This window comes from Pygocentrus nattereri, chromosome 17 (genome assembly GCF_015220715.1).
Source record: "Pygocentrus nattereri isolate fPygNat1 chromosome 17, fPygNat1.pri, whole genome shotgun sequence".
Classification (NCBI taxonomy): domain Eukaryota; kingdom Metazoa; phylum Chordata; class Actinopteri; order Characiformes; family Serrasalmidae; genus Pygocentrus; species Pygocentrus nattereri.
The window spans coordinates 9,559,377-9,585,292 of NC_051227.1; the positions used below are offsets into that span (position 1 = coordinate 9,559,377).

The 25,916-nt window shown below is 44.3% G+C and overlaps 1 protein-coding gene and 1 pseudogene across 3 annotated transcripts; both read left to right on the top strand.

Moving 5' to 3' along the window:
• The first annotated feature begins 1,930 nt into the window (after positions 1-1,930).
• On the top strand, positions 1,931-21,206 carry psmd2 (proteasome 26S subunit, non-ATPase 2). 3 transcript variants are annotated; one of them, XM_037546898.1, is made up of 21 exons: positions 1,931-1,952; positions 8,959-9,015; positions 9,159-9,323; positions 10,440-10,561; positions 10,680-10,904; positions 10,999-11,157; positions 11,293-11,437; positions 12,428-12,488; positions 12,588-12,734; positions 12,822-12,928; positions 13,075-13,202; positions 13,389-13,476; positions 15,150-15,312; positions 15,979-16,080; positions 16,207-16,355; positions 16,464-16,547; positions 16,831-16,999; positions 17,173-17,267; positions 17,344-17,470; positions 18,194-18,312; positions 20,453-21,206. In XM_037546898.1, the coding sequence occupies exons 2-21, from the start codon at positions 8,998-9,000 to the stop codon at positions 20,633-20,635; spliced, it is 2,556 nt and encodes an 851-aa protein (XP_037402795.1). In that variant the 5' UTR covers positions 1,931-1,952; positions 8,959-8,997; the 3' UTR covers positions 20,636-21,206. The 3 variants fall into 3 exon arrangements, with proteins under 3 accessions (XP_037402795.1, XP_017574612.2, XP_017574615.1); XM_017719123.2 differs by lacking the exon at positions 1,931-1,952 and adding an exon at positions 4,369-4,441; XM_017719126.2 differs by lacking the exon at positions 1,931-1,952 and adding an exon at positions 7,068-7,293.
• On the top strand, positions 11,579-11,727 carry LOC119265811 (annotated as a pseudogene).
• Positions 21,207-25,916: the final 4,710 nt, after the last annotated feature.

Here is a 25,916-nt window from a genome sequence, read left to right on the forward strand (position 1 = left end):
TTAAATCGACACTCAAGTATACATGTTTAACATGATATTAATATGGACTACTGTGTCATTTTTTTCTGTGTCAAGCACTCATTTTTATTTTGAAAAACACTATTATTTTCAGTAAAATGATTCATTTCTGGACAGCCAAATAAAAATTACCTCACTTTACCCCTTCGGTCATTAAGTGCTTTAACATTTAGGCACATTACATCCATACTTTCAACATTTTTAATTATTTGTTTCTTGTACATATGCTATGAACAATCATTCAACTGGTGGTGGGATGAAGGAAATTACAGGCCCAAACACTCATCTATTCCCTGTAGATGTATAGATGCTGTAGAGCCACATAGATGTAAATGCATTGCAATTTTAAGATCCAGATAACATGCATTTCAGTTGGGTTAACTTCCATCACTTTAAGGTAAATGCAAAACAGACTTTATTAATCCTTGAAATAACAGTGCAACATTTAACCACAAGAGGGTTAAACTCAGGATAAATAACATTTTCCTCAACAATGTATAGACTGTTGAATTAACCAGTTGACACAATAAAATTTTAAAGAAAACAGTAAAAAAAGAAAGAATAAAAAAAGTGTTTAGGAGGCAGCAAATAATTAAAATAAGTTGAAAACAAAGGCAAAATAAGTCAAAGTGTCTTCATGACTTAATGACCAAAGGGGTAAAGTGAGGTCATTTTATTTTAGCTCTAATGAGGCATTTCACTGAAAATAATATAGATTTTCAAAATAACAAGCAACCTTTATTTTGAAAAAGGTCAGTAAGATGGCATAGTAGTCCTTTGTCAATATCATGTAAAGCATGTATACTTTATTAACGTTGATTTAAACATTCATGAACATGTTATGAACGTGTTACGTAGACACACTTCAGGTAAAGTGTTACTATTCCAACCAGAATTTGCGCTCTGTGGTGTTTATGGGTCAAACCAATAGTTCTGAACTTACAACACTCTGATAAACGTCAGTGTCCACCCTTCATGCACTACATTTGCCTTTAAGTCTGATGAATTCATTGTCCAGGAGATTAGATTTAAGGTAGTCTTGCATAAGGAAAGCAAACTAAGTGAAAAAAAGGGAAATTCAACCAACGTCTAAGACTGAACTTTGACAGTGTGGAGAAATATTTCTGCAGATTTATTTGAAAAAACAGAACAAAGCAAAGTGAGTCTCAGTTCTGCTTGGAAGCAAGTCTCCACAGCTCCAAAGTTCAGTCCTAGAAGTTGGTTGAAAGTTGGACGAATCCCTGTAAAAAAAGAGCACAAATTGCAATGATAGTGTGGTTAAATTTTACTGACTGCTAATTCATTGAACTCTAAGTCCTGTCAATAATAAATGACATAAAAACATGTTATAAAATAACACGAAAACAGGATTAGGTTAGATCCTATATCAAATATGAACCGATACGTTTTCACAATTAATTCACCACAGTGAATATCATGCGGAGAGCTTCAAGGAGGTGGATCAGGCCTCTAAATGAGCAGCAGGTCCTAAGTATACTATTGAAACGCACAGATTATAGACCAGTTCAGTCTCAGTCACAATCGGAAAGTCTGATTTTGCTCTGTAGGCATGTTTAATAAGCTAGCTGACAGAATTTCATGGGCTCAGTGACAAATGTTAAGTTTGATTGAATTCTGTATGAATTTTAACTAGAAGCTTAAACAACTTCGCTTTGCTTGCTTCTTTACAAGAATACAAGGAAACGATGATGAACCAGTTCAATTGTTCTTTGCTTTAACTGGGAAAAATCTCATCTGACTGGCTTTAATTTCCATCTACAGGTCGAGGAATTAGGGCGTTTTCACACTCGGGCCCTTCCAGCGTCTGAAGTGGCTGCTGAGTCATGGTCTCTTTTGCAGATGTGAACACGCCAAATGAACTCAGACCCTCTAAACAGCCCTGAAAACGAACCGAACTGAGACCACCTCTCGAGGTTCGTCTGTAGTTCGTCTTGTGGTTCGATTAATTTGTACGTTGTGAAAACAAAACGGTCCCCGTCAGCTTTGGCTTTGCTTTATGGTGAAGACCTTGAGGCTCAGCGTTCCCACAGCCAGAGTCTTCAGCGTTTCAGCAGGTCAAACAGACCAGGGGTCATTTAGAAGGTTCTACTCAGGATGAAGTCTGTCCGTGGTCTGAGACGGACAGCAGAGCATACAGAGTAAAGCAGTAAGACGCAAGAGTTTGTGTGATTTCACAGGTGTTAAAGGCTCTGAGGCACAAGCAAAAACGGAGCCCATCACGGCAGAGCAAGGTCCATTGCTCTTCACTATTTTCATGCTGCCACTTGGGCAAATAATACGCCTTCATGGTTTAGGTTTTCATTGTTATGCTGACGACACTCAGATCTACACCACCACCTGCTCTTTCTGACTGTATCCATGAAAATAAAGTCACGGATGAGCTTGAACTTTTTAAAACTAAACACCAGCAAGACTGAGCTGCTTTTAACTGGCTCAGAGTCACCGATATCCAGCTCATCTGTCCTCGGCATCAATATCGATGGGATTCTAGCAGCACCTTCTCCCCACGTCCGCAACCTCTGAGTTATCTCTGACCCTACGCTCGCTTTTGACATCCACATCAATTCCGTTGTTAAGACAGCATTTTTCCATCCTCGCAATATTTCTCGTCTCCGACCGTTTCTCAGCCAAGCCGATGTAGAAACGCTTGTAGGTGCATTAGTGACGTCACGGCTGGACGACGGCAATGTTCTCTTTCCTGGCCTTCCTGTCACGCTCAGTTACAGTATGTTCAAAATGTCGCGGCTGGGATCGTCACCTTTGCAAAGAAGAATGACCACATCACCCCCTGTCCTTCAAAGTCTTCACTGGCTGCCCATTACATTCCGTATTCAACACAAGGTTGTCCTTATAACATATAAAGCTCCGCACAGTCCGGCTCCTCAATACTCGGCAGAGCTTCTTCATCGATATGTCCCATCCCGCACTTTGAGATAACAAAATCTAGGCCTTCTTCATGCTCCTAGATTTAAAATGGCTTCTATGGGCAGTCGAACGTTTAATGTAGTAGCTCTCAAGTTAACAAGTTAAGCAGCGTCTCCGTCTTCATTCAAATCTCTGTTAAAGACGTGTCTTCACTGTGGTATCGCATTTCTGTTTAAACTTGACTGTTTACCTGTATTGGTCTTTTGTTTAATGTGTAGATGTTCTTTGATTGTAAAGCGTCCTTGAGCAGGGAAAGGCGCTATATAAATAAAAGTGATGATGATGATGATGATGATGATGATGATGATGATGATGACGATTGCTATGAAAAAGAAACGAGAGCGTAAACGTTGCATTTTGATTTTGGTTTTGACACATATTCTGCATTTCATGAAGAGAAGCCGAAGTAGAGCTTGGATTTTCTTCTCTCTGTTAGCTTTTTCATAAATGAAACGACAAACAGCCGATTTAACTTTTTTTATTTTTGTCACAAATGCCTCGCGCTGGGTGGCGCGCTGTCGCCTCACAGCAGGCAGGGCCTGGGTTCGATTCCCCGGCCGGGTGACCGGGGTCCTTTCTGTGTGGAGTCTGTAAGTTCTCCCCATGTCTGTGTGGGTTTCCTCCGGGTTCTCCGGGTTCCCCCCACAGTGTGTGTGTGTGTGTGTGTGTGTGTGTGTGTGTGTGTGTTCATTTAAACGTCTTTTCGGCGGATTTGCCATAAAAACTAAATGAACTGTAAAGCACTGGAACTTCCCATCGTGCTCGCTGGGCGGCGCTCACGTTCGTAACTCGCCACGAGCCACCGACTCATGAGCGAAGAAGTCGAACCCGCCGGTTGTGTGTCAATATTGGTTCCTCGGCAAATTGCGTACCCCCGGTTTCCTGCCGTGCTCTGATTGGCTGACTCGAAGGACCTTAACTCCGTCAAGCAGCTCTGGGAGGAGCTCGAGGAGCTGAATCACTTCTCACTGCGTCCCTAAATAAGCCAAGCAGTAAATCGGCAGTGAGCTCTAAAAGCGTTTTCGTATGTTTTCCAACACGTTTGATGAATAGGTCCATTAATCGAGACGTTTTATCAGCAAATTCTGCTTAAAGTATATAAATAAGCGAGATTCCACGTTGGTTCTATTTGGCTAAAGTGCGTTTAATTACAGAGCCATTCAAGTGAAATTAAGTTAATTTGATTTTTTTTACATAGTCACACGGAACACTAGCAGTTGGGCTGGATTCAACCAGGCGAACGCGTCAGCGACCAGAAGGGGTCCTTGGGGTGCAACGCTGTGCAGAGGGGCGTTTGTTAGCGCAACACGCCGGCGACCCTATCCGTGTTTTCTTTTATTTCTGAAAGAGGGAGAAACATCGACCGTGAACGATGGAGGAGTCCAAGAATAAAGAGAGAAAGCAGCCGGAGAAGACGGAGGAGAAGGAGAAACAGCCGGCCGGGAAAGACAAGGAGAAGAAAGAAGACCAGGAGCTGGTGAGGAGCTAAAAACCCGCCTGTAGTCGAGTTTTGCCTGAGTCACTGCTGCAGAGCTGCGCCAGAAAAGCGGTCAAACCCTCAGCGACTTCAGCCGAACAAACCCCGAGAATACAAACGGCAGGGATTCAACGGGATACCCGCCCAGTCTAAATGGCTTACGGCGTCGAAAACCTCGGGGGGAAAAACCAAAGTTTCCAGCTTTCGCTGTCATTTCTCCGTTCCACCTTAAATGGTACAGCGGCTCCATTCCGGCGCTTCAGGCGGCGCGACGAAACTGCTGCGCCGTTTAAGGTGGAACGGAGAAATGCGAGCGAGCAGCCGAGTCCCTGGCTGCGTTCGCTCGGCTGTGCGTTTACACACAGTAACGCGTGAACAGCTCAGCATGGAAACGACCGAAAACGACTTAAAGGCTTCATTAACGCGACATAAAGCATGTTTAGTGAACAGACGTGCTCGGAAAACACGACGTTAGCAGCAGATGCTGACTAGTTTGTTGAATGACGGCGCTGCTGAGTCACTCTGTGCGTTTTATAGGGTTAAACGGTCCTGTTCGGTCCCTTAGTCCGCATTATTCCACACCTAGAGCGCAGTTTGTGGTTATAACGCCCTGTTGGGGCGTAAATGACCGGTTAATGTAGCTGAGCTGACAGGACATGAGCTATAACATTAGCCGCTTTAGCTTCGTTAGCTTAGCCGCTTTAGCTTCGTTAGCTTAGCCGCTTCTGCGCCTCGCGGTGAAAACCCCGGTTAAAATGTGCCGAGGCAGATTTAACGCTCCTATACTGGACTGAGAGAGAGATAAATGTGTAGAAATATAAATTTTTATATTCATATGTTTGTGTCTTATTCCCGCGGTAGCTGGAGCGTTAGCGTTAGCTCGGCTGGCTAAAGCGACACACAGCAGTGTGAACTGTCAGGGCTGCTAAGCTAAGCTAAGCTAATCCTGTCAGAATAGTCACACACTTAAAAACGACGGTTCTCCAGTAAAGAAAGCTGTTCTTTGTAGAACCACGAACGCTTTGCGGAGTTAGAGTCCTTCAGACTGATGGATGATGTTATATAGCACCGAAAAAAGGTTCTAATGTTCCAACATGCCTGCTAGAACCATCTATAGCACTCATTTACCAATATGAAGAACCGTTTAGTCTCTGGAGGTGGTTCTGTAAACATTTCTCTTTACTAAAGAACCTCTGAGGAACCACCGTTTTTAAGCCGTCTACCTAGTTAGATTGGTGTTTCCCAGCTGGACACAGGTGGTTCTTAAAGGGGTTCTTTGGCTGGAGAAGTGGTTCCTTAGACTGATTAATATGTATGGATGATTTTAATATAGAATCTTTTTGGCGGTGGTTCTGCACAGCAGTGAAAAACGGGTTCTTCTGTCGTAAGAAGCTCGGCATCGTGATAGTAGAAGAACCCTTTTCAGAAAGGTTCTACATGGTACCAGCTAGAGCACACATTCATCAACATGATGACCATTCCATGATGCAAGGAACCATTTGATCATTGAAAGGGTTCTTTGAGTGTTCATGGTTCTGTAAACATTTCTATTTACTAAAGAACCACCAATTTAAAGCTCTACCTACTGTTTTTCAGCTGGACACAGGTGGTCCTTAAAAGGGTTCTTTGGGGGGGTGAAGTGGTTCCTTAAACTGATGAATATATGTGTGTATGATTTGATATAGAACCTTTTTGGAAATAGTTCTGCACAGCAGCAAAAAAAAGGGGCTTCTTCTGTCATAACAAGCTCTGCATCGTGACAGTAGAAGATTCCTTTTCAGAAAGGTTCTATATGGAACCCGCTAGAGCACACATTCATCAACATGAAGAACCATTCCATGATGCAAGGAACCATTTGATCATTGAAAGGGTTCTTTGAGTGTTCATGGTTCTATAGAACCATTTTTGTTACTAAAGAACCATTGAAGAACCCATAATTTATAAGTGTATAGTCAAGCCTTGTACCTAGTTCTACAGCCTGATGAATATGTATGTAAATGGTTCTGTTTAGCACCAAAAACGGGTTCTTCTACTGTAAAAGGCCTGACATTGTAACAATACAAGAAACCTTTAGAAAGGTTTATGTATAGAACCATCTACAGCACATTCTCCATCAGTCTGAAGAACCCTTTCACGATGCGGAGACCCCTTTAATCATGCGAAAGGTTCTTGTCTCTGTAGCTCTATAGAACCATTTTTAACACAAAGAACCCTTGAAGAACCATCATTTTTGAGTGTTCAGCCAATTGTCCTACCTAGTTAGATCAGTGTTTCCCAGCTGGAGACACCGAAAAAAGTTGGTTGTTCGAGGGTTCTTGTAGTGAAGGCAGTGGTTCTTCAGATCTATGCATATTTATGTAAATGATTCACTATAGAACTATTTTGAAAATGGTTCTGCATAGCACCAGCAAGTGTCATGCTAAGAAACCTTTTTGTTGGGTTTTAGAGCATTTTCAACCGTATGCATCGCGTTCTCCATCAATCTGAAGAACCATTTCACCATGTCAAGGTCCATTTAAGCATAAGATGGTTCTATATAGATCTCATGGTTCTTTCACCATGTCAAGGTCCATTTAAGCATAAGACGGTTCTATATAGATCTCAAGGTTCTAAATAGAACCGTTCCCTTACTGAAGAACCATCTTTTTTAGGTGTTGCATTACACCTGATTCAACTCAAAGAAGTGTTTGTATGGTTGGCTGATTTCCATCGAGTGGTCGCTGAAGGAACTGGAGAAACCTTTGTCCGTAGTTTTTGGCTGTGGACGGAAAAACCTGAGGAACTGTTGAAGAGATGGACCGTGCTCTGAAAACTCTGAGCTCTGGGTTTCATATGCGGACACCTATAGAACCGTAAGCTGTTTCCCATGGATTTGATTAAAAATTCCAGATCAATCATCTCCAGAATTGTGTTTACAGCGGCCGTTCGGGGTGTAATAGTACACTGGTGAATAATTGGTGCTCCAGCTTATGAGTCCTGGATTCGGATCCTGGATGTCAATAATGTTTTCAGAATATTTCAATTGAGTGTGTACTAGGCGCCGGTCCTCAACCACCCCCCTCCACTTAACGAGCACACGAGGACATCAAACCTAGAACCGGTCCTCAATCAACCCCTTCCACTTAATGAGCACGTGAGGATATCAAATCTAGAACCGGTCCTCAATCAACCGCTTCCACTTAATGAGCACACGAGGACATCAAACCTAGAACCTAGTATCAAGAATTGAATCAAGTGCTGGGCAGAGTTTCGTTGCTACCCCACAAAATAAGAATATAAACATATGAAAAAATAAGTACATCATTGTGAAAAGCCTCTTAATTTGGACACGTCGGTGTTCGACTGCCTTACGATCAGTACGCACAGACCAACGTTATGCGATGGAACAATAAACGGTTAGATTTTGCCGTAAAGAAATACTTTAGGAAAAGTAAGTATATCTTTGGTTTCAGTAACGGACACTGCTCCCTTTGGCAGGAACAGCTTTCCACCACTTTCTGACATCTGGGATATTTTTTGCCTGCTCTTCCATACAATTTGTTTTCCCGCTATGTATGTTTGAGGGGTCTCTTACAACAAGAACCTGTTGCAGACCCCCCTACTAAAGGGATTTTTCAGTTTCTGACATTGGGATATTTTTTGCTCTTCCATACAATGTTTTTTTTCCTCAAACATACATAGTCGGGGTCTCTTACAAGCACAGCCTGTTGCAGACACCCCTACTAAAGGGATTGAGATCTTGGTGTTGACCGGGCCGTTCTACAACCATCCGTTTCATCCTTTTGAGCTGTTTCTTAGTGAATTTACTTGTATGTTTGGGATCATTATCCTGTTGGAAAGTCCTCTTTTTCAGCTTCAGAGTTGACCGATGGCCTCACATTTTCCTCAAGCCCCATCTGGTATGCAAGTGAATCCGTAGTCGATTCTGTGATTGCATGTTGGCAAGGACCTGAGGCGGCAGAGCGCAGACCCTTATTTGATCCCAGCTTTGATACCACACAGTTCAATAGAACAAAGGAGCAAACTGGACCAGATATCTGAAGTTTTATAAAATAGATGAGCACGGACCTTCATCGAAGATGTTCTCTAGCAGTCTGACGCGTTTGGAGCAGCGACATATGCATGTGTGTCTTACTTTTTTCACGTAAAATCGCGTTGTTTATTTCAGTTGTAAACAGGAGATAAAAGCCGATTTAAGTGTTTTATGTTAAGTCACTTTTGTTTGTCGAACTCGTTTAAATGAAGAATGAAAATTCACACGCAAATGAACAGGCTGAAATGGCTCATGGCGTGTACTTACTTTATCACACAGTTATAGGTGCTGCATGGTGGCGTATGTCATCAAAGTTTGCTTGTTGCTTTGGGTGTAAACAAATTATTACAGCATGCTGAATGTGTTACTAGAGAACACGAGTCGCTGCCATGCATGTAGAGCTCAGACCTACACTGGTCATTAACAGCTCCTCCTTTCTTTTCAAGTCTTTTTCTGATGGTGTTTGTCTTTTTTTTCTGTCTAGTCTGAAGAGGACAAGCAGTTGCAAGAGGAGCTGGAACTGATGGTCGAGAGACTTGGTGTAAGTGTGGTGTTTAGCTTGAGTCTCTGGGGGCTAATGTGGTCCAGGTTGGGGGGAAATGATTGGCGTCAATCACGTCGTGTGTTCTGTCAGTATAGTCGTAGTACATGAACGGTTCAATCTATTCCTCTCTTTTGTCTCAGGAGAAGGATACCTCTCTCTACCGTCCCGCGCTTGAGGAATTGCGTAGGCAGATTCGTTCCTCCACGACCTCCATGACCTCCGTGCCCAAACCTCTGAAGTTCTTGCGACCTCACTATGGCAAGCTCAAAGAAGTCTACGAAGGCATGGCTCCTGGAGAGAACAAGGTGTGTGCCAGTGTTCAGACATGGTATTTGTTATGCAGACCAACAGTCAAGTGATACTTTCTTAATCCTACAAATGGGGAAATTTCACCTCCGTGTTTACCCCATCTGTGAAGTGAAACGCCACATACACACTAGTGAGCACACACTAGGGGTCAGTGAGCACATCGGAGCGGTGGGCAGCCCCATCAACAGCGCCTGGTGAGCAGTTGGGGGTTCGGTGTCTTGCTCAAGGAGACCTCAGTCATGGACTGTCAGCTGACAGGGTCGAACCAGCGACCTTCCGGTCACAGGGCCAGTTCCCTAACCTCCAGGACAAGACTGCCCCTCATATACAATTCCGTGTAACGTCAGCATCTTAACCAGGTCGTAAAGTGCAACAAATTTTTTTGGCTCAGTTATATGGCATTGAATATGCGATACGTTGCTACAGGGGAACCCGAGTGCCGAACATGTTGTTTTCATGGAAGTGATCAGGAGGTTAGAGATGCTACTGTAACTAGGCTGAGCACTGCAGCTGCTGTTCGTCCAAGAACAACAGAAAAGATGCAGTACTCTGCAAAAATCTTGGGTGCACAAGAACAATGTTTCCAAGTCTTTATAAAAATGCTTTTTTTAACGTCAGATTAAATGGAAATAGTTGCAAGAGCCATGGACGGTATAATAAATGACTGTGTTATTCTACAACAGCAGTGCATTTAAAAAAATAATCAATGTATTTTGCACCCCAATCTGAAAAAAACATCAGAAGCAACCACCCCATTTAATGCACAGATGGAGTAGACTATTAAAATATTATTAAAAACCATTAGAATATTACAAAACTGTGGCATTTTCTTATGTTTTGAAACCTTTATTTACTCAAGTGTGTAGTAAAATCAAAAAGAGAGGGTTTTTATTCTAACATGCTTTTAGGAATGCATAGACATATCTTAAAGACCACAGGCCAGTGTCCGTGGCCTTAATTTTGTTTTTATGCTGGCTCAGTTGCACTAGTGTTGTGACTCCAAATAAACATGAAAATGCATTACACACAAGATTTTATACAGTTGCGCAAGTAATAAAACAGTTTGTACACATTTTCAGTAGTAATGTCATGTTTTTTCGCTCTTATTTCAGCGTTTCTGTGCCGACGTGGTTTCTGTCCTCGCTATGACGATGAGTGGGGAGCGGGAATGTTTGAAGTATCGTCTGTTGGGCTCACAGGAAGAACTGGCGTCCTGGGGCCACGAATACGTGAGGTAAACGTTGGTAACTGTGAATGAGACTCTAAAATCATCACTCGCGTTGGTGTAAACGTCACTGAGAGAGTTGTACTTATTCTTAATGTTTCTGTGTCTGTGATTCTCTCATATGTAGGCACCTTGCGGGAGAAGTCGCCAAAGAGTGGCAGGAGATCGAGGAGGGCGATAAGGCGCAGCAGGAGACTCTGTTGAAGCTGGTGAAAGAGATTGTGCCCTATAACATGGCCCACAATGCCGAGCACGAGGCTTGCGACCTGCTCATGGAGATCGAACGACTGGACATGCTGGAGATGTACATTGATGAAAACGCCTACGCTAAAGTCTGCCTTTACCTCACCAGGCAAGTCTCTATCTGTGTTGAAAAAGTACTTGAACCCTTTTCTAGTTTTAAGTTCGTTCTTCTCTTTAACCTTCTTTCTTTTTTGTTTCTCTAGCTGTGTGAGTTACGTTCCTGAGCCGGAGAACTCCGCCTTGCTGAAGTGCGCCCTCAACATCTTCCGCAAGTTCAACCGTTACCCCGAAGCCCTCAGGCTGGCGCTGATGCTCAACGACGTGGAGCTGGTGGAGAACATTTTCACCTCCTGCAAAGACATGTAAGACAACACCACGCTTAAAAACAATACGAATACATACTAGAGAAACTCATCCAAGACTAATGGATCCAAGGTGCAGACAACCCATGAGATCAGGCTTTAATATCCAGCTCCTTCTCCTCTGTTTGTATGCAGTGTGATTCAAAAGCAGATGGCGTTCATGCTGGGCAGACACGGCATGTTTCTGGAGCTGAACGAAGATGTAGAGGATTACGAGGACCTGACGGAGATCATGTCCAACGTGCAGCTCAACAGCAACTTCCTCGCCCTTGCTCGTGAGGTACTTGTTTGTCTACACTTTTGAGGAGTAAATTGAGACAGGACTTGTGCCTGATTCACATATATTGCTCCCCTGTGGCAAGAGCCGTGCAGATAGTCTTGCTTTTCATTTCAGCGCCCGTGTTAACTGGTCAGCGCTTTCACACAGGCTGGTAAAGTGTCCCACCCAGGTTCACCCAGGGCGAGGCTCTGCCATTGCGCTTGGGTGGTGCTGACCCTTGCGAATTCCCCAAATGTGGGAATCTCGGCTGCATAATTTCTGGTAGTGGGGGACTGTGTTCGCGCTCTTTGGGGGGGCTGTCGTGGGCTGGAGGTTAGGGAACCAGCCCTGTGAAAGGAAGGTTGCCGGTTCGATCCCCTCGGCTGACAGTCCGTGACTGAAGTGCCCTTGAGTAAGACACCTAACCCCCAGTTGCTCCCTGGGCGCCGTGGAGCCGTGTGCTCACTGCCCCCTAGTGTGTGTGTGTTCACTAGTGTGTATGTGGTGTTTCACTGCACAGATGGGTTAAATGCAGAGGTCTAATTTCACAGTGTGCAAACGCAGTGACAGATGGTTGTAAATTCGTAAAAATTTGTTTTGCCAAGTCACGCAGCAAAATACACTAAAATAAATCAATGACATCAAAAACGGCTTTTAAAAAATAATTAAGTTAACGTTGAAATAGTCAAACAGTTTTCTGGTTGGTCTAGCAGGCTTCAAATTTTCACCTGATCACAAGTCAGAATGTTGTCGAGGATAAACAAACATACCGTGCACTTTTCTTTTGAGCAGAGTGACTGATGTGACCATTTATCCGTCTGGAAAAAGGAATGTCTGTATATCTTTCTCGCTGTTCTGCTCTGTAACATGCACAGTTTTAATGCATTAAAGGCCTGTGCATTCACTCTACGCAGAGGTAGCCTGTGTGCGTTAGGCCAGCACAACTTGCCGTGTTCTCTGTGTACGATGAAGTTTCTGATGCACCATGTCTGTCGTTACTTCCATCCACAGCTGGATATCATGGAGCCCAAAGTGCCAGATGATATTTACAAAACTCACCTGGAGAACAACAGTGAGACTTTTTTTAATATGTTTTTTTTTATTTAAAGTCTTTTTCTCTGTGCTGTGAACGAATGTGCTGAGTAATCCACCTTTTCTCTCTTTCTGGCAGGATTTGGTGGCAGTGGATCTCAGGTGGACTCTGCCCGTATGAACCTGGCCTCCTCGTTCGTGAACGGATTTGTTAACGCAGCGTTTGGGCAGGACAAACTGCTGACGGAGGACGGCAATAAGTGGCTGTATAAGAACAAGGATCATGGTAAGATCTACGGCAAGCTGTGTTCTAAAGTATAACAGTTGGTGTCAGAAGGATTAAAATGTATGCGTTGTGTGTGTGGAAACTCAGGAATGCTGAGTGCGGCTGCATCTCTGGGTATGATACTGCTGTGGGACGTGGACGGGGGTCTCACCCAGATTGACAAATATCTGTACTCTTCTGAAGATTACATCAAGGTATGAACTCGGAACTCGTTCGCAAACACAGCAGCGGACGCGCCGTGCTGTAACTGCAGGTCCAACATGCATCTCTCTCTCTCTCTCTCTCTCTCTCTCTCTCTCTCTCTCTCTCTCTCTCTCTCTCTCTCTCTCTCTCTCTCAAGTCCGGGGCCTTGTTGGCGTGCGGTATAGTGAACTCAGGAGTGCGTAACGAATGTGACCCAGCTTTGGCTCTTCTGTCCGACTACGTCCTCCACAACAGCAACGTCATGAGGATAGGAGCCATCTTTGGGTACGTCACCCTTTCGTGTGATGATCCTCCTCTTTTATGTCTTGAAACGTGGCCGTTTCTAACGTCGTGTTAAGAAATGTGGTCATTTTGAGGAAACCTGCTTGGTTTCACCGCATCTACACCATGTGATCTAGAAGAAAAAAAAAGTGCTGCACGGTTTAAAATCTGCCCTTTGTGTTCACCAAGGCTGGGCCTGGCCTACGCCGGCTCTAACCGAGAGGACGTCCTGTCTCTGCTGCTGCCAGTCATGGGGGATTCTAAATCCAGCATGGAGGTGAGTTTGATCCTGATCTTTATTTATGATCCGTTCAGTTTAATTACGTATGTAAAAGGCTGCAACGTGCTGGATTAGTTCATCATTAATGAGTTCACTTTGCTTCTGAAGCTCTGAACAGTGTTTGTTAGGGTTTCTCAAACTGTGGGCCATGAAGGACCCTTTAGTGGCCCTCGGACCTTTACTCAGGGGACAAAGTAGTTCCTCGTGGGCCGGTAGAGACGTATGAATCAAAACATCGCAGTCATCGGTTTGAAGCAGTGCAGAATCAGACAGAGAGAGAGGTTCCTGGGGATGCTTTCTCCGTTCGGGGCAGGCCTACCCATGGTTTTTTCTTTAGTTCGCTCTGTTTTGATGAACGCTCCACCTGTATTCGGGTCTGCACCAAATAGCCGGCTTTCCTCTTTTTCTAGCAGCACGTCAGCACTTTACTGTCAGCATAATCTGCCTGTCTTAACGTCTGACTCTTTACAGACTCTGTCATTCCTGCGCAGCTGATTGAAAAAGTTGAGCCTTAAAATAAAAGCGAAGATCTGCGGTTTCTGGCCGAGCGTCAGCTTCCTGTTGTTAGACTTATGTTAACCATACACTAGAAGACTCTGGAAAGACTAAAGCCTGACACTGTCTCGCATCTGAAGACCGTGTCCCGGTTTTTAGTCTCAGACTGTTTTTGAATAGACAGGAAATCTTGCAGCATCACTATTTACAAGCCTGCAGCTAGATTTTTGCGATCGTTCCCCATCATACAAGCAGATAAACGCTTTTCCTTCCATTCTGTGGAGGTACAGATGGGAAGATACGTTGGCTGGGTGTGAAAAGACCTGGGCCTCAATGCAGTGCACACTGGCAGAATCTTTTAATTAACCTCTAAAATGTGCAGCTACTTTTAAAATTTGATATAAAGATTCACACATCAACACAGCATGCAGCGGTTCAGCCGTGTTTATTACTAAACCGTAAAAAACAGCGTAACAGGAAAAAGAAAGAAATAAAAATAAGGAAAACAAACGATTCTTCAATAATGCTGTTTTTAAAGTCCTGATATATTAAACAAGTCACTTTACGTTTTAAGTTATTGGCTTATTGTGTTAAAGTGGAGCCGTTTTTAGAGATTTCAGGCTCTCGCACATACATTTTCATGCCCGCTCTCTCACTCTCGCCCCTGGTGCGTCACTATGTGCACGAGCCAAGACTTAAAACTTACTGACTTAAGGCGGCCATCCTGACCACCTCGCACTAAACAGTCGAGATGGCTCAACGTTGGATATTTGTCTGCGACAGTGAAATCGCTTGAAGTCGTTTGGTGTGAGGTTGACATTAGTGATAAACCAATGACGACGAAGACAATATCAAGTAAAGTTTATTGTTATTGATTTTGATGACCCTGATCCAGAAGCCCCCTGAGTGGAGTGAGGTTTATTTCAAATGGGGCACTAAAACACTCGGAACTAAAGAGATTGCAAACCAAATCGTTAATCCTGTTTTCACTGGAAATGCGATGGACTGTGGCTCCAGTCACAGTCCGCATCTCCTGCTTTGACATCTCTGCACACGTTTTTAACGTGTCTGCAGTTTTCGGTTTCTGTGATTAAAGTGAATGATCGTTTTTAGGCCTTAATTCACAGGTTTTCAGTGTTTATGCCTGTGAAATGCAGAGTGTCTTGTGTTTGTAGGTTGCGGGCGTGACCGCGCTGGCCTGCGGGATGATCGCAGTAGGCTCCTGTAATGGTGACGTCACTTCCACCATCCTGCAGACCATCATGGAGAAGAACGAGCAGGAGCTGAAAGACACGTACGCTCGCTGGCTCCCCCTCGGCCTCGGACTCAACCACCTCGGTAAGGGCAGTGCACCTCAGGGGACTGTACCACGAGAGTGGAGAGCAGACGGACAGCTAGTATCTCGTGATATTTTGTGATTCTTCCATTTTAAGTTAACTTGGTAAATTCTTGAAGAAATTAGTTGTCACTGTGCGGTTCTCACGGTCAGATTTCTTTTGGGGTTTTTTTTCTATGTCTTTTTGAGCAGACAGCGCAAAAAGGTTAATATGTGTAAATTATTGTTTGCAACCCAGGCCGATACAACTTTCTATAGTTTTTATAGACCACGTGTGTCAGTCTCCAGTACCTGCAGGCCAGAGCTCTGCAGACTTCAGCTCACTGCCTTATTAAACACACCTGATTCAGCTCATCAGCAAGGCCTTCACAAACTGAATTCAGAGCGTTAGGTGCCAAAGTGCCCCGAAGGCCACCAGTATGACGCCTGCTATAGACTGTCCTACCCACTGAGCTGTTAAGGGACCGTCTGCAAACTGCACTACGATAAAACGGCCATAAGCGTCCATTGTGGTCAAAGCCTAATGAGTCATTGTGGAGCAATTTGAAGCCAGTTAGAGGCCTTCACGCAGATGCAGTGTGGTTTGTTTCGGTTATTAATTTCATTGCTTATGAATTTTCACACAGAAGGTGCTGAAAAGGACTGTTCTCTTGTCTGTCTGTGTGTAGGTAAAGGGGAGGCAATTGAGACCACTCTGGCAGCCCTGCAGGTTGTTCCAGAGCCGTACCGTAGCTTCGCAAACACACTTGTGGACATATGTGCCTATGCAGGTAAATGATAGCACCTACACAATGATGGTGAACCACGGGGGTCATAATATATCTTGAGGGTTCTTGTGTACGCGCAAGCTGCAGTTATACTGAATGTTTGTTTCTCTCTCTCTCTCTCTCTCTCAGGCTCCGGCAACGTCCTGAAGGTGCAGCAGTTGTTGCACATCTGCAGCGAGCACTACGATAACACAAAGGACAAAGACGACGACAAAGACAAGAAAGACAAAAAGGACAAAGACAAGAAAGAAAGTGCAGCAGACATGGGCTCCCACCAGGTGCGTGGACGTGATTTTATGTTTCGGCTCATGAAAGCGGTGTCAGCTGATGTGAAGGTGTGAAGCGCAGGCTTTCCCCGTTTGATCTGTTTACGCTCTCTGCCGCAGGGTGTGGCTGTGCTGGGTATCGCGCTCATCGCTATGGGAGAGGAGATCGGATCGGAAATGGCGCTGCGCACGTTTGGCCACCTGGTTAGTCCTCACAGACTGAGTGGAGTGAGGTGCTTTAAGACAGAGGAGCCTCACTATTACAGTTTCTTTTCAACTGTGTTTGTTTTTCTATCTTCTTTTTAAGGTTTAAATTACTTTTTTGGCATGAATTGTAATTTAACTGTTGCCACAACAATGAAAGGAGTACAGTAACACTAATAGTGATGCACTTTCATGGTTATTTACATAGGATAAGCTTGAGAGATGCTTAAATCTTTCCTTGAAGTGCATCATGTAAATGTTTTGCCTTTTTTTTCCTCTTTAGTTGCGGTATGGGGAGCCCACTCTGCGGAGGGCGGTGCCACTAGCATTAGCTCTGATCTCCGTTTCCAACCCCAGACTCAACATTCTGGACACTCTGAGTAAATTCTCCCACGACGCTGACCCCGAGGTGTCCCACAACGCCATCTTCGCCATGGGCATGGTGGGCAGCGGTGGGTTTTTGTTTGTGTGTGTGTCCATACAAAGCTATAAATATATAAACATAACCATGTGATGGTTCTGTTTAGCAGATGAGTGTTTGGGAAAATGTGCTCATACATTGGTCCACTGACTGTCCCCACACTTTGCTGCTATGTGCCCATAACGGTCAGTTTTCTGTCCACAGGCACCAACAACGCACGTCTAGCAGCCATGCTGCGACAGCTGGCTCAGTACCACGCCAAGGACCCCAATAACCTGTTCATGGTCCGACTCGCACAGGTGAGGACTTGTGTGTTTTTTTTCGCCCCCTAAACTGTAAAGAATCACATCCATTAACACCTTTCTGTTCGGTCAGGGTCTGACTCATCTGGGCAAAGGCACGCTGACCCTGTGTCCATACCACAGTGACAGGCAGCTCATGAGTCAGGTGGCAGTAGCCGGACTCCTCACAGTCCTTGTGTCCTTCCTAGACGTCAAAAACAGTAAGAATATTCTGTGTCTCATTTATCTTTTCTCCACCCTTTAAATCAGTGCAGATATGTAATATTTCATATTCTAAAAGCAGCAATTCATATGAAAATATTACGCTGTCTGCACTGGCCCACCAGTCTAGACCAGGTGTCGGCCAGTTGAGGCTCTGTTACTGCTCTGTTGTGGCTCCACAGCTGAGTTAGATTAGTAGGTAATAATAAATTAATTCTCCTTTACAGTAAAATAAAGCTCTGCTGATCCTTCAGCACAGTTTAACAGTAAATGGTCTTAAACGCTGGAGTTAATGTAGAACTGCTGATTCACCCTTTAACCCTGAAGATCAACGCAGACGGTTGGCACCATAGTAACAAAGACAACAATCTTGCCCAGCTAGTAGCTACGAAACGGCAAAGAGAGAGATTTAAGACGGACATCGATAATTTGGAGACAAATGGGCTTATTAGTGTTTATAGTCACTCCAGCTGGTCTCCTGATACGTTAAACCTGCAATGAGTAACTCGAACACTAAAGTCACGAGGCTTGAGTCAGTTTCTCATTCGCCAGCTTCTTTTTGGAGTTTAAACGGTGCAGCGGTCACATTGTGGCGCCTCAGGCACATTTAAGTTCCTTAAATTTATTACAAATGCAAGCTGCCTAGCACTAGATTTAAAATGCTGTTTTTGAGTAAACAGTCATTTCAGTCACCAACTGCGTTTTCATTCCTCTTTCTGCAGTAATCCTGGGCAAGTCTCACTACGTGCTGTACGGGCTTGTAGCAGCAATGCAGCCTCGGATGCTTGTCACATTCGATGAGGAGCTCCGGCCGCTGCCAGTGTCCGTCCGAGTGGGACAGGTACTTTTAAATCAAAGTGATTGTATGATCTATAATGAATTTACTTCCAATATCTTTTACTAATAAATCAAGTGGACGTGATGTAGCTGAACTGGACGGCTCTTGTTCAGAGTTCATGAGACGCTGATGCTGCTGCTCATCTGTGATGAAATGAACGTTTAGATTAAAGACAGGATTAAATTAAACGTTTAGAAAATCGATTTGAATTTTTAAAATTGATTCAGAATCGTTCACATCCGCATCGTGATGCATCTAGGAATAGAGTTTTGTGAAAATTTCAATTTGCAAAGACGTGTTTGGTGTCTGTTGGCTTCTTAAGTTTTGCTCTGGAGCTGCCAGGTTAATGTAGCTAACAAGTCGTGGAAGCTTACATTCCGCCAAATAGTGTTCAAACTAAATCAGCCTTGCTTCGCTTCTCTCGTCAAGTGAAAAGATCTTAAATCCAGGCAAGGTGTCTGGTTCTCGTTTTGAGATTGGTGCGCGCTTATTCTAAGATTATCTAGCTCATTTTTAGATGTTTATCCACTTGTTTTAGGTAATTTTTAAAAGTTAAATTATCTCACTATACTGGCAGATGATTTTGCTGGTTTCAAGCACGTTTCTTAAAACAAGCAAAATTAACTGCCACTATAGGGAGATCATTTTACTTCCAATTACTTATTTACTTACTTAGTGTTTAGAAATAAGGTAAATAATCTTGATATTGATTAAAGGTAAATAATCTTAAGCGATCTTAATACAGGAGTGTCGGCAGGGGACATTAGATTTATTGACTATTTTTAAGAAATAATCTTGTTCAAGCATAATTTAGGTAATCTCAAATAGACTTGCTTATTTGGCTACTGGCGTAATGTTCTCTATAAAACTGGATAGAACTGCATCACACAGCTGAAAGCCTATGAATCAATCTGAATCAAAGGAGTCGATTCCGCACGGTAGCTTTGTTGATTTTTCAAAAATCAAAACTCTGGGAAAAGTTAATCTTAAGTATAAATCCCACGAGTCAAACATGTATATTTACATTTTTGGCGTTTGGAAGACGCTCTTATCCAGAGCGACTTACGGTTGGATCATTTATACACAGGGAGGCGAAGGTGGTGTTAGGAGTCTTGCCCAAGGACTCTTACTGGTGTAGTGTAGGGTGTTTACCCAGGCGTCTATGGCGTAGAAGGTGTTTTCCACTACGCTACACCAAACACAAGGCCCATGGGCCAGATCAGACCCATGATGCAGTCCTATCCTTCCCGCAGAAGCATTTTAATTTTCTGTTAACATTAGCCAGTTTCACAAACCTCTGGACTACAGTCCCCAGCATGCACTGCAACATAATGTGCACTTAGACTCTCCTACCACAACCACAGTCTATGGGACTGGGGTTACGCCTCAGTTCTGCACAGTTCCACACCCGTCAAATCGCCAGTAGCCGCATTTCAGCTGTTCAGCCAGCACAAACCCTGAACGTCGGCTCAGCAGAGAAAGAATGCAAGGTGTCTGGTTCAAGCAAATAGGCAGGTTTAAAAGACTGGTTTAAACTTTGAGTATCTCATGTATTCGTGTATTATTTGGAGGTTTACTACAAGTGCGTGTATTTTGAATAAACAATGGTTTTAGTAACATTTTAATTAAACGATGAAAGAAAAACATCAGCGTTCTCTGGCCCACAGATTTATGAGATTTTTTTTATTGTGGCCCTTTTTTGTGATGGAGTTTGACATGCTTGGTATAAATGATGAGATGTTGACCTCGGCTGCAGGTGCTCCCACTTCAGTTGATCCTCAGGGACGTGAGATGTCGGTTTATTTATGTGATATGCTTAACGCGGTTATCCTAACTTAACTTGGCTGGCCTCATTTGGCTGTTTAGATGGTTCTGTTTATATCGTGAGACACTTTTTCGTTAGAAATGCATATTTTACTTTGTGGAGTGGTGCATTTTTCAGACAGTCTGTCTAGGCGGTGACCACCAAATGAGTCCAAAGCTTCAGAGTCGATCCTCGATTCCCAAACGCCTGGCGTCGGGGAATCGACTCTTTTTGGGATCGACCTGCAGTCCTACTGAAAACACTTGTATCAGTCGTCCCAAAGCCTGCCTGTCTGTTACGGTGCTCTGAATGACGGCCTCTCTCCGTTCCTCTCTGTAGGCTGTGGACGTGGTGGGACAGGCAGGCAAGCCCAAAGCGATCACCGGCTTTCAGACGCACACCACACCAGTGCTGCTGGCTCACGGAGAGAGGGCGGAGTTGGCCACCGAAGAGTACATCCCCGTCACCCCCATCCTCGAGGGCTTTGTCATCCTGCGCAAAAACCCCAACTACGACGCCTAAACTCCCACGAACACAGACTCTAGTTGAGTGTTTCTCAGTCCTGCTCATTGTGGGCTCCACGTTTGTGTTTCTGCCTGCTTCCAGCACACCTGACCCAAATTAACCGACCCGTCACGAGGTTCCGAGTGCGGTCCTGCAGGAAAAGGAACTTTTTTTTGCTTCTTCTTCTTCAATGCATGGGATTGAGAAACACTCCCCTAGTTCATCAACGCAAACTCAGTCATTTTTACCTGGGACCTCCATGTGTGATATTTAGAAGCCCCTCTTCCTTCCTTCCTCCCTCCCTCCCTCCCTCCCTCCCTCCCTCCCCTTCTCCCTGCCTGTGACCGTAATAAGACCAGGCTGCACAGACTCTTTCTGTCCGTGACGCCCGTTAGAAGAGCAAGGTGTTTCTCTTTCGCTCTTCATCTCCCTGTCCCAGCTTTTCTCCTCCTTTTTGTAAGTAGAGCATGAAGACGAAGTGAAACGTGTGCTCAGATCCAGCTAATTATTTCTTTTCATTATGTTGGTTTTGTTATATTTTACTGTAAAAGGTTGAGATATAAAAAAAAATAATTAAATAATAAAGTTCTCTGGTTGTGGTTATTTGATATAAAGGCCTGTAACAAACTTTAAAGGGGGGGGGTATTATGTATATTAGGTACAGTACACCTGTTCAGTTGCTTGTTAACACAAATAGCTAATCATCCAATCACACGGCCACAACTCAATGCATTTAGTTATGTAGAGGTGGTCAAGACAACTTGCTGAAGTGCAGACTGAGCATCAAAACGGGGATTTAAGGGACTTTGAACGTGGCGTGGTTGTTGGTGCCAGACGGGCTGGTCTGAGTATTTCAGAAACTGCTGATCTACTGGGATTTTCATGCACAACCATCTCTAGGGTTTACAGAGAACGGTCCGAACAACAGGAAATATCCAGTGAGCGGTCAGTTGTGGACGAAAATGCCTTGTTGATGTGAGAGGTCAGAGGAGAATGGGCAGACTGGTTCTAGATGATAGAAAGGCAACAGCAACTCAAATAACCAACCAACATCTCTGAGGAACGTTTCCAACACCTTGTTGAAAGTGTGGCACGAAGAATTAAGGCAGTTCTGAAGGCAAAAGGGGGTCCAACCTTTTACTAGCAAGGTGTACCTAATAAAGTGGCTTGTGTGTATGTGTATGAAAAAAGTTTAACCTACTGTTCCGTCCTCTGTACAAACAGTCCTAAAGGCCCTGAAGGTTCCCCTCTGACTGGCATTCCTGTTTGTCCGTTCAGTCGAAGAAAAAAACACGATGTGGAGAATAATCTCTGCCACATTATGATGTAGTACCATCTTATTACCACAAGATGTCCCTCATGTTGCACATCATATTGGAGCCAACTATATGTATATATCATGTACTTGAGTTAAAGTCGAGGCACCCAAGGTAAAACATTACTCCAGTAAAAGTAGAAGTTCCTCCCTTTAGACCTCCACTTGACTAAAAGTACTAAAGTATTTACCTTCAAATGTACTTAAGTATAAAGTAAAAGTACTAAAACAGTAATTCTGGCTCTGATGTCCTGTTATCATTTTTATAACCAGACTGGCTTCATGAACTCATTTCAGGTGAAAGTCCTCCAGCGTCTCTCTTGGTAAACCAGTCTTTTAATAGAACGTCATTAGTGACGCTGACGTCTATTAAAATGATCAGAAGCACAAAACACTGAAGGTAAACAGTTTCCATCAGGGAGAACCGAGTGGCTCTGAAATCACTTTTTACACACAAGCAAAGTTTCAGTTTCAGATTTATTTACAACTTAGTTCCAAGTTTAAGTTGAATAAAAACTGGCTTTAAACTCAGGATCACAGATGAGCTCCTTTACTATGTTGATCTGTAGGCCTCTGTTCATAAACATAAACCAGCCCAAACTAATTTATTATAAAATGAAATGGTGTTTGTAGAAATTCAGAAAAAAGCCGCGTCAGTCTCGACTGCATATGTGGACATATTTCTATATTGTGCTCTATTTACACAAAGTTAGGTTAGTTCATCATTTAGGTGACGCATGTGCTCCCAAATTTTTATGCTGCTGCACTGACGTTGAACTGTGTGCTGCACTGGGTCGGTATGACCAACAGGTCAAAACCAGCTCAGAGCAAAGTGACCGCTGGGCCCTGATTGGTGCTCTGGCTTTGCGCTTCTTTTGTTTTGACATGTTACGTTTTTATACACACAGAAACCAAAAGGAACGACAGATTTCTCAAAATGTAGCGGAGGAAAAAGTCGGATATTAGACTCTGAAATGTAGTGGAGTGAAAGGAAAAAGTCACCCAGAATGGAAAAACTTCAGTACAGATGCACAAAAGACTACTTAAGTACAGTAACGAATTACATTTACTTACTGTCCACCACTGATATCCACACCGGTCAGGCATAACATTATGACCTTGTTTCTACACTCACTGTCCATCTTATCAGCTCCACTTACTGTATAGCTGCACTTTGTAGTTCTACAGTTACAGACTGTAGTCCATCTGTTTCTCTGATACTTCATTACCCTGTTCTTCAGTGGTGCAGTGGTGAGGACCCCCCCCCCCCCCCCCCCCCCCCCGGACCCTCACAGAACAGGTACTATTTGGGTGGTGGGTCATTCTCAGCACTGCAGTGACGTGGTGGTGGTGGTGTGTTAGTGTGTGTTATGCTGGTCTGAGTGGATCAGACAGCAGTGCTGCTGGAGGTTTGTAACACCTCAGTTTCGCTGCTGTATTGAGAATAGTCCGCCAACCAAAAATATCCAGCCAACAGTGTCCTGTGGGCAGCATCCTGTGACCACTCACGAAGGACTAGAGGATGACCAACACAAACTGTGCAGCAGCGACGCAACCAACTTCTAAGACTGAACTTTGGAGGAGTTGAAAAGTGTCTCCGCAGATTTTGGAAAGTGAGTTTACTGAAGAGAATGGAAGCTGTAATAAAGGAAAATTATGGAAACAAGACAGTTGCACATTGAAATAACTGAGGAGGAACAACTGTCCCCTGAAGGGTGTGGGTTCGAGTCCCCGGCCAGGCGACCAGGGTGGAGTTTGCATATTCTCCCCGTGTCTGCCTGGGTTTCCTCCAACAGTCTGAAGACATGCAGTCAGGGCAATTGGAGCTGCAAAATTGCCCGTAGGTGTGTATGTCTGGGGATCTGTCCAGGGTGTATCCTGCCTTCCGCCTCATAAACGCTGGGATGGGCTCCAGCACCCTCTCCAACCCAGAAGGATAAATGGTGTAGAAGAAGATGGGTGGATGTATTGCATCTCCCAAAAAAGGATGGCATGCCCCAGATGGAGGAGTTCAAGTATCTCGGGGTCTTGCTCACGAATGATGAGAAGAGGGATGGTGAGATCGGCCACAGGCTCTAATAAGTAATGCGGTCACTGTACCGGACTGTAGTAGCGAGGAGGGAGCCGAGTTCTGTTTGGTCATGAGCTTTGAGTAACAACCAAAGGAATGATGTTTCGTCTGAGGGTGGCGGGCTACACTCTTTTTGACAGGGTGAGGAGCTCGGTCATCTGGGAGGAGCTCAGAGTAGAGCCGCTACTCCTCCACATCGAGAGGAGCCAGTTGAGGAGGTTCCACATCAAGAGGAGCCAGTTAAGGTGGTTCCACATCAAGAGGAGCCGTTGGAGGTTAACCAAGCACAGCCAACTAGGACGAGACCCCAGGGTCATCCCAGAACTTCAAGCAGGGATCTCCAACTTGGCCTGGGAGCAGGAGGGAATCCCCCGGAATGAGCTGGAGGACAATGAAGGGGGATAGAGTTGTCTGGGATTCTCTGCTTTTCCAATTGCTACAGTTGGATAAAGCTGGTTAAGAAGGTGAAGATGAAGATAATCTAGATGCTTTTATTCAACATGAGCAACTCTGAACGCTGCACCATGGAAATCTTCTCAAAACAGTCTTTAGAGGCATTTTGTCTCCTCGCACTGCATGCAGCTGTTTGTTGTCTTTCATTCCGAAACTCCATCTGAAACCCCCTTATGCGGAGTCATCAGACCCCAGCTGGGAGCTATTTTTTACATTTGAAACATCCTGGCAGTGTCGTTTGTTTTGCTCTTGTTTTAGGGAGGAAAAAGACATAAACTCAGTAAAGCTGTCAACATTGCAGTCAAATAACTATAATACTTTGTTTCTGGAGATCCATTTGGTCCGAGACGTTTAACAACGCAGGAACACTGTAAATATGAAATCTGAACTCTTTTAAATATGCACGTCAAAACTATAGAATATAAAACATTTCATGTTCACAAAAACGACAGGAGGTTAAGCCGGATTTGATTTTGTTTACTGTCAGGTGTTCGTCTGGTGATCGTCCTACTTCCTGCAGAATCAGCACTGTGGATTGTTATTGTTGTTTTATTTAAACAGCCACACCGTCTCTCCCACGCCATTAAACATGCATTCAAACACAACCAAGTGCAGCCAAAATAGAGCAGAGTTGGACCGAGTTTGTCGATGAGCTGACAGAGCAAGTCTCTGATGATGTAGTATTAATGGAGCAACAAATGAAAAAATATGTTCAAGGAGCATGATTAGTATCATATCAGTATGAGTATCAGTGTTAGTATAATATCGTATCAGTATAAGTGTCAGTATCTTATTGTATCAGTATACGTGTCAGTATCAGTGTCAGTATCATATCGTATCAGTATCAATAACAGTATCATATCGTATCACTATCAGTTTCAGTGTCAGTATCAATATCATCCATCCATACATTATCTTCTGCTTCTCCGGGGTTCGGGTCACGGGGGCAGCATCCTAAGCAACGAGGCCCAGACCTCCCTTTCCCCAGCCACTTCCACTAGCTCTCCAAGGGGGATTCCGAGGCGCTCCCAGGCCAGCTGGGCGATATAGTCACGCCAGTGTGTCCTGGGCCTTCCCCGGGTTCTCCTCCCAAGTGGACTTGCCTGTGACACCTCCCAAGGGAGGCGTCCAGGAGGCATCCTAACCAGATGCCCGAACCACCTCAGCTTCCTCCTCTCGACGTGGAGATGCAGCGGCTCTACTCCGAGTCCCTCCCGGATGACCGAACTTCTCACCCTATCTCTAAGGGAGAGTCCAGACACCCTGCGGAGGAAACTCATTTCGGCCGCTTGTATTCGCGATCTTATTCTTTCGGTCATTACCCAAAGCTCATGACCATAGGTGAGGGTGGGAACGTAGATCGACCGGTAAATCGAGAGCCTTGCCTTATGGCTCAGCTCTTTCTTTACCACAACAGACTGGTAAAGAGCCCGCATCACTGCTGACCCAACACCAATCCG

Excerpts from the sequence above, each read along its gene's own strand:
- psmd2 (XM_037546898.1), top strand. Across the intron at positions 9,324-10,439 it reads TGGCTCCTGGAGAGAACAAG|CGTTTCTGTGCCGACGTGGT; the intron begins GTGTGTGCCAGT and ends CTCTTATTTCAG. Across the intron at positions 10,562-10,679 it reads TGGGGCCACGAATACGTGAG|GCACCTTGCGGGAGAAGTCG; the intron begins GTAAACGTTGGT and ends TCTCATATGTAG.